The following is a 9,149-nucleotide window of genomic DNA, read 5'->3' on the forward strand; positions in this document are numbered from 1 at the left end:
TACAGCCTGCCATGCGAAATTCACCCCATCCAATGTTGCCCTCTCCTTGTTCTTGGCCACTTAAAACGCCACTCCAATTACGGGGAAGAGCCTGACTGAACTGCTACATGGAATGCAGCCTCACAACCCTCTCACTCTGTTCTTACTATTGGACTTCCATCTGAGATGCAGGCCCTTCTGGATTCAGCTCCGGCAGTGGTGCCCTAGATCTTGCTGCTGCAGTAGCGTCCCACACCTGTGTTGGAGCCACGTCACAAGATGTGCCGATTCTGCCCCTATGCGTCATCTCTGTGGGGGAGGGGTGGTTGATGCTGTAAGTAACTCCGGCAGTGACACGGCTCTCGGAGAATAACCCCTACCTGCAGCCCTTGCCACCATGATTTACAAACTGTCTTTGCAAGCAGTGCTCTAGGAAGAAGTCACACCTAGGATGACATGTCACATCACGTGTAAGGATCCCATGACAACTGACTGGCTACAACTCTGTACCCTCTGTGTAGAGCACACATTCTTTCATGTGCTTGCTTGGTGGGCCTTTCACTTGCAGACTGCTACCAGTTGACTATACTGGCTTTGACTCCAGACTATGCTTGGACTTCAATTTTGGGCAGCTACCTTTTATTTGTGTAACACCGAACCTATAAATTATTGTATTAACTGAGTGCCTCAATTGGGTCAGTTATTTTGCCCAATAAATTGTGCTCATAACTGCAGACTTCAACATAAAGAGACAAATGTTCATATGAGGCAACACAGTCTGGTTCAATTAGCAACAAAGTGTATACTCCTCTATCAGCCATCCCATGCGCATGTGCGATAGGTGTAAAAATCCTGATGTTGACTAAAGAGAAAGTCATCAAAAGGTTGAAATCACACATAAATCTGATGTGGTAGTAATTTGTGAAACAGCTATCCAAGATTGCTGTTGCGAAAAATCGTGTTCTCATAACAGAAATGCTGAAATAAGAAATATTGACATGAGCGATTGTGGAACAGAAAATAAACCAAAATCATTCAACAGAGCAAAGACATATGGATCTGAAGATGCACCTCTAGAAACATATGCAGATTGTGAGAAAGAAATGTTCAGTTTGCTCAGTCAGTCTAATTATTACTTCAAATGTTCCCTAAATTATTTTCTTGTATTATTCAATTAGAAATCAACTGGGTTTACATGCCACATAAGATTATCACCTGAGCAGAAGTTATTTATTCCCATGAAACATGAAACTTGTACTGCTGACAATTTTCCCTCTATGCACTCCCTGTGTACAGCCACAAGCAGTCGTGGGAGAGGAGTCATGTGTTGACTGTTGACTGCCACGAAAGACCAGTGGTTCCAGATCGCAAACTCACACTTGCACCAGCATACAGATAGCTATGACAGGTTTCCTTCTTAATTTGTTGTGGTCATAAATACAAAATTACAATGTTATATTTCTAGCATAGTAATCTTTTGGATCCACTAAAACTGGCTGGTAGTCTTAAAAAACTACCCAGATAAACCCATCTATACCCCAGATAAGGAATACACTTCATTATCAAACAAGACAAACTGATTGTTCTAATTTAACACTCCTCAAAGATGCCCGCAGTTTGCCTATCCCCAACAGACTCACTCTGCACCTGAGGAGGAGGAGATTAATGTTTACCATACCATTAACAACAAGGCAATTAGAGACAGAGTGCAAGCTCGGATTATGGAAGGACGGGGAAGGAAATCGGCCATGCCCTTTCAACGGAACCATTCCTGCATTTGCCTGAAGCTATTTAGGGAAATCACAGAAAACGTAAATCAGGATGGTCGGACACAGGTTTGAATCGTCATCCTCCCCAGTGTGAGTCCAGTGTGCTAACCACTGCGCAACCTCGCTCTGTGCTCTGCACTTGAACATCTGGTGTCACACAAGTGGGATTTGATCTGAAATGGAGGCTGCTACATTTTGTGGCAATATGAGCCATGAGTTACGTGCCCAAATGTAGCTGTGCTGCAAAAGGCACGCTATACTGAGGGATCATGTTGTCACTCAGCCTACATTGCTGGATCAGAGTGACACAGTCAAGCACCTGTTGTCATGAACCATGATCGAACTATGGGATGAGGCAATATTGCTAAGCACTGTACAGCAGCTGCCAACCCACTTAGCCGATGATGCTGACAAAGCAATATCCTCCACTGAAGATCATCAGCCACAACCACGAGCTCGCTTTTGCACCAGCAGTTAATTAGCCATGGCATGTTTTATTCCTAAGTCTTTTGCAGCTCTAGATCTGAAATTAAAAACGTTTCTTTCTACTGTGAATCCTCTTGGCCATACCAAATGTGACTGGTGGCATTGAAAACAACCTGGATGTGCCCATCTGAATCTCACAAGGAATAAGCTTCCTAAAGAACACGAAAAACAACAGACCTTGCTCCCCTTTTACCTGTAGTTTTTTGTAGATTTATGGAGCAGCAAAGGGTTCCAAGAAACTGGAAAGTGGTATAGGTCATTCCATATATACGATATGAAAAAGCAACAGTGATGCTGTGCAACACTAAATTTAATGTCTGCTAATGATAGGAGAACAAAGACCATTGATTCAGACACTTACAATTTTGCGAATGCAATTCATTATAGCAGAAAGGTGTCATGTTAGCTAAACAGCAATGCCCATAATCAGTGTTTCTTTGACCAATATGTAATTGTGTAATTTAATGTTGCTTTCTTACCGTAAAAAGATGAAGCATTTAGTCTTTACCTGTCATCATGTAGAAGGAGATCTTAACAAATTTATAGAAAACACTCTTCCAAAGTACTACAAAACCACTCTGCAGTGTACTTACATTGAGACATCTGGTCCACAGAGGTGTTTTACCACAGTAATGCATATTCCCAGCATTCTTTTTAGCCATGTAACATTCTTCAGACCAATGTGTACGAACAAGTATCCCATGTACTGAAAATTGCATACATCACAATGAGCTTTAACAATATCACATTAAGTGTAAAAAAAAATGTTACCATAAGAGTGCTCTCTCTCTCTCTCTCTCTCTCTCTCTCTCTCTCTCACTCTCTCACACATCCACCCACCCAACTGCGCAGACGCACACATGTACAGGCGCATGCACACGCGCACACGGGCGCGCATGCACACGCGCACGCATGCACACGCACACACACACACACACGCACACACACACACACACACACACACACACACACACACACACACACACACTGTTGTTCACTAGGATGTTGGCATTAGCAATCGATAGTAATTCCCTGAAACCAACCTCTACTATCAACACCAATATTAACAACATCATTTAAGAATTGTGATTTTGAGCTTTACAGTAGCTTCTCAATAATGAAAGAGTTCAATTGCCTTATGTTGTTCTCTTTTCCACCCGTCTGCTTTGACCTATGACATCATCAATAGTGCGGTAATGGCTATTCTAAGCATCTCCAATATGATGGCTATGATGTCACAACATACACACGTCAGCAAACATGAAAATACATATAAATAAGACAATAACATCTCCCCCCCCCCCCCCAAAAAAATTACAATCAAACTAATGGGACAACCATGGGAAATTGGGGTTTTAGGGTGGGGACAAGATAAATATAACAGTAAAAAAACACACCACGATCCCAAAACACACAAAATGATAAAAAAAAAATTACAACACTCCACTACACCAACAAAATCTACAGGAATTCGACACTTCCCCTGACCTTTATACACTCCTGGAAATTGAAATAAGAACACCGTGAATTCATTGTCCCAGGAAGGGGAAACTTTATTGACACATTCCTGGTGTCAGATACATCACATGATCACACTGACAGAACCACAGGCACATAGACACAGGCAACAGAGCATGCACAATGTCGGCACTAGTACAGTGTATATCCGCCTTTCGCAGCAATGCAGGCTGCTATTCTCCCATGGAGACGATCGTAGAGATGCTGGATGTAGTCCTGTGGAACGGCTTGCCATGCCATTTCCACCTGGCGCCTCAGTTGGACCAGCGTTCGTGCTGGACGTGCAGACCGCGTGAGACGACGCTTCATCCAGTCCCAAACATGCTCAATGGGGGATCCGGAGATCTTGCTGGCCAGGGTAGTTGACTTACACCTTCTAGAGCACGTTGGGTGGCACGGGATACATGCGGACGTGCATTGTCCTGTTGGAACAGCAAGTTCCCTTGCCGGTCTAGGAATGGTAGAACGATGGGTTCGATGACGGTTTGGATGTACCGTGCACTATTCAGTGTCCCCTCGACGATCACCAGTGGTGTACGGCCAGTGTAGGAGATCGCTCCCCACACCATGATGCCGGGTGTTGGCCCTGTGTGCCTCGGTCGTATGCAGTCCTGATTGTGGCGCTCACCTGCACGGCGCAAAACACGCATACGACCATCATTGGCACCAAGGCAGAAGCGACTCTCATCGCTGAAGACGACACGTCTCCATTCATCCCTCCATTTACGCCTGTCGCGACACCACTGGAGGCGGGCTGCACGATGTTGGGGCGTGAGCGGAAGACGGCCTAACGGTGTGCGGGACAGTAGCCCAGCTTCATGGAGACGGTTGCAAATGGTCCTCGCCGATACCCCAGGAGCAACAGTGTCCCTAATTTGCTGGGAAGTGGCGGTGCGGTCCCCTACGGCACTGCGTAGGATCCTACGGTCTTGGCGTGCATCCGTGCGTCGCTGCGGTCCGGTCCCAGGTCGACGGGCACGTGCACCTTCCGCCGACCACTGGCGACAACATCGATGTACTGTGGAGACCTCACGCCCCACGTGTTGAGCAATTCGGCGGTACGTCCACCCGGCCTCCCGCATGCCCACTATACGCCCTCGCTCAAAGTCCGTCAGCTGCACATACGGTTCACGTCCACGCTGTCGCGGCATGCTACTAGTGTTAAAGACTGCGATGGAGCTCCGTATGCCACGGCAAACTGGCTGACACTGACGGCGGCGGTGCACAAATGCTGCGCAGCTAGCGCCATTCGACGGCCAACACCGCGGTTCCTGGTGTGTCCGCTGTGCCGTACGTGTGATCATTGCTTGTACAGCCCTCTCGCAGTGTCCGGAGCAAGTATGGTGGGTCTGACACACCGGTGTCAATGTGTTCTTTTTTCCATTTCCAGGAGTGTAGATCAACCACAGCTGACGATACAAAAACACCTACAGCTAAAACTGCAAAAATTGGATTCGGACATTTCCCTTGACCTATATAGGTCAACCACAGCTGATGGTACCAAAACCTACCTACAATTAAAACTACAAAAATTGGAATTGATCATTTCCCTTGACGTATATAGGTCAGCCACAACTATTGATACCAAAAAGCCAACACCTATAATATTTCATCGCCGTATCCATACCTAACAACAGAAGCCACAAAAAAATTAAACGTCTTACCACACCACAAACAGCAAACCAATAACACATAGCGAAAACACCAAACATGTACACAAAAAAATTAATTCATAATTCACTGAAGACCCTTCCAAACCTTACGTCCTGAACTACAAACACTGCCAACGGCTTCACACATCCAACACCAAGGCTCAAACGAGCCTAACACAACACATTACACTCAGTACATACACATACACTACCAGAGGGCACCTTCAAATATAACAAGATGACATCTACAAACACAACCAACTTATAAACCCCGCGCCGTAATAACGTACACACCACAACACCCTTACAACAAGGGTCAAAGCAGATGGGTAGTATCAGACGTTCCATTGACCCCTAAAGAGTACATCTGTATAGATAAGTGTGGTGTTCTGTCGGCCATGCCCGACAGACCACCACACCTATCTGTACAAATGTATGCTACAGGTCTGCTGCTTTCAACCAACAAAGTGAAAGCAGACTGACAAAATAATATTGCTACAAAACTCCAAAAAGTCCTTTTGCATGTCAGGAAAATGTTCTGCCCCCAGTGGGGACTGAATGCGGGAGCCTTCGTACAACAACCACATGTTCTACCAGCTCACCCATGGGAAATTTACTAACACAATTACTCAATGATACACTTTTCCTGTGCTCTGTAGTTCCGGTGTTACTTTTAATTACCATCTATATGCATTCTACAAGACTACACTACATAGTAGGAACTAATTACCAATCTGAGTGTCTGACATCTGGAGGTTTGGATGTTAGATGCAAAAATGAATAGCCTAACTCACTTTATTCAATGGCAAAGTATAAAATTAAAATGCCACTTACACACAGCATCATCATTCAACACTACATGGAAACGGTAAATAAAAACCAAGTGTATTCCTTGAAAACTGTTCCTAAAATATATGTGGTTCACTAGCCACTCAAAACTGTAAACAAGTGAGAGCTGACAGCAGCGCCAATAAGTGTTCTTAACCTATATGTTGTATTGCAAATTTAAATGTCCCTTCTGTGTAAAGAATTACATGAGACAGCTTGGGTGCACAAACGTGGTGACATTTCTTTATTCTGTTACTGTTAATTAAAGAAAACTTCAAAGAAATAAAAGGGCAGATGCAAACAATAATGACAGACATTAATAATTTTTTACGTATATACTGGTGTGCGTATATAAACAAAAAAATCTGCAAAGAACAGCCTCAGAAACAAATTCAAATATAAAGCAGGCAACTGTATTTTAAAACTTTCCCACCTTGCATTTAACACGGTTTTCCTTGTCATCTCCATCACAAATGAAATGAGATCACCTGAAGGTGAGAAATAACATTTTCTGAATGCTTACTGTCAAGTTTGCACAATTGCACACTGTGTAATTGTGTAATGATGGGCCATCCACTTTACAGGAGCCAAACAGCATCTTTCCCACTGGACCATGAAAGTAAATGTGATTCAGCACGAGACATGGAGTTAATCTCAACATCTTTAAATTCATGTGCTGTATGGGAAATATGTCTTATGTACCAGTTTTCGTCTTACTTGAAAGCCACGTTCATGCCAATGGATATGACGCTATTGTTTTCTAAAACAGAGGACTGCCACATAATAGGTTAGTGTGATGCAGATTGGGCCAGAAATTTTGAAGACAGAAAGCTGACAACAGGATATCTGTTTAAGTATCAAGTAGCAGTGATATTCTAGCAGTATAAGAAACCATTGACAGTAGCCTTACCTGAAACTGACGGAAAATATATAGCCTTAACCTCAACATATAAGGAGGCTCTATAGCTTCAAAGGTTAGACAGTGAATTGTCTCCAAACTGCATGGAGGATCCTATCGCACTACTATGTTACAACAAGCCAACAACCGATTTTTATAAGATGAATGGCTAAAAGAGTTGAACCAAACATAGAGACATACGTTTTAAGACAGAAAATAGAGTCAACTCAAGTCACCATTGAGCATATACATACCTTCAGACCGAACGATAGCGTAAAGACAAAATCTTTCACTTTGTGCCTTGCTTGTTAATCACTGTTTTGCATTGCTGTGACAAACTATGGATGCTCCGTGTTTTTATTCTAAGTAATAATGCACAAAAATTCATGCAACACTTTTTACTTTGTTAATGTGTGAATAATAAACCTGATTCTTTAAATCGGAGACCTAGAGTAAATTAGTCTGTTATTAATCACCTATGTACAAATGTGTCTCCTCTAATAACTACCAACAACATCAGCCAATGAAGAAAGGGACAGCTGCCTTGAAACATTACAGTAGTATTCAAATTACTTGCAGATAATACAGTAAGAGTCTCTAAAAATTAGCTTTAGTAAGTCTTATGGTGTAAGGAGTATGTGTAGTCACTTTCGGTTCTTGAATTATTTTGTATTCAATGGGTGATGATATACCATGGTTGCCTAAACTAAGCACACAATTTTCTGGTACAAACATAAAGCATCTTAATTCACAGGTAGATGTTTCAATTATATGACAACCTTAAGCCACCATGTTTCTACGCAAAAGCAAAGTCAACAAGTTCATAAGAAGTTGGTAGCGTCTACGAAAAGAATACGCCAGAGCAAAATTAGGTTTACAAAGGCAGGCATTATCTGTGTTTCACCACGATATTTACACCTCCAGTCACGTTTTTTATGGTTTTTACAACGCCGACTATCGATGAACACAACGCCTATTTTTGGTTTTACAGTGTTATGTGAGTAAACTTTAATAGATTTGTTGTTGTCATGTATTACTCATATTTGTTTCCTATAACACGTGAGGCACGCTGATCATTCATGTTTGCATTTCTTGAAATCATTTCAACATTCTTGTTACTATACGTCAACATTAGAAAATGGTGACAAATTATAAAATAAAACAATTACCTCATCAAATACCATATTTGTACCATCCTGACACTGTATAGAAGTATACGAATTTCCAAATTGGCATCCCATAATCCTCTGAGATGCTACTATCGGAGAAAATATCTGAATAATGATATTTGGGCTAATCTCGTCTTCATCCTGTAATGAATAATTTAGGCAATTCAATATACCATGCTAAAACACTTCACTTTTACGATTCAAAAACTGAAAATCAACCACAAGTATATAACAATTCAGTTGAGTACAAGTATTTTTATTTTATATGCAGCAATGGCATGAAATACTTCATAAATGTTACGATAAATACACACAATTACTAACTGACCTTTCCTTCCCGAATAAGTCCTTGTTGTGTAGCCAATTTTTTCAAGTGTTTAAGAAACTTTCTATCATATTTTGTGTACAATATATCACTTAACTGGTCAAAAATGAGTATACACCTCATATTTGACAGTTTCACATACCAAACATAAACACAGGCACATGCGGTCCAAAGTTTTCCACCATGGTAAACACAGATATCACCGGTCACCGACAAACACAGCTAAGATCTTCACCGATCTTTACCATCCAAGAAGCAAGCCACAGAAAGGCTGGGACATCGGAGCGCCGAAGAACCCAATAATGTCACTGCACAAACAGCAAATGGTAATTTCCTTGAGAGTTTGAAAGCCATTGCAGCCTTGTCTTTCTTCATAAGTGACACACTGGTAACTGCTTATGCTTGAGTTCAGGTATAAATGTGAACAACAAACTTTTATTAGGACCCATACTGCAGACTTATAAACTGCAGTAAATTAACGGTAGGTGTATTGTGTCACTATTGGCAAAAAGGTTCTCATCTATG

At 42.2% G+C, this 9,149-nt stretch overlaps 1 protein-coding gene across 1 annotated transcript in view; it reads right to left on the minus strand.

Annotated features, from left to right (window-relative positions):
* Positions 1 to 8,803, minus strand: part of LOC126172625 (Hermansky-Pudlak syndrome 1 protein homolog) — a 161,061-nt gene extending 152,258 nt beyond the window's left edge. The window contains exons 1-3 of the mRNA XM_049920897.1: positions 8,628 to 8,803; positions 8,300 to 8,440; positions 2,828 to 2,940 (exon numbers count right to left, since the gene is read on the minus strand). Coding sequence (XP_049776854.1) covers positions 2,828 to 2,940; positions 8,300 to 8,440; positions 8,628 to 8,747 — 374 coding nt within the window. The 5' untranslated portion in view covers positions 8,748 to 8,803. The remainder of the gene's footprint in view (positions 1 to 2,827; positions 2,941 to 8,299; positions 8,441 to 8,627) is intronic.
* Between the last annotated feature and the right edge of the window lie 346 nt (positions 8,804 to 9,149).

The sequence above is a fragment of the Schistocerca cancellata genome, chromosome 1 (genome assembly GCF_023864275.1).
Source record: "Schistocerca cancellata isolate TAMUIC-IGC-003103 chromosome 1, iqSchCanc2.1, whole genome shotgun sequence".
NCBI lineage: Eukaryota > Metazoa > Arthropoda > Insecta > Orthoptera > Acrididae > Schistocerca > Schistocerca cancellata.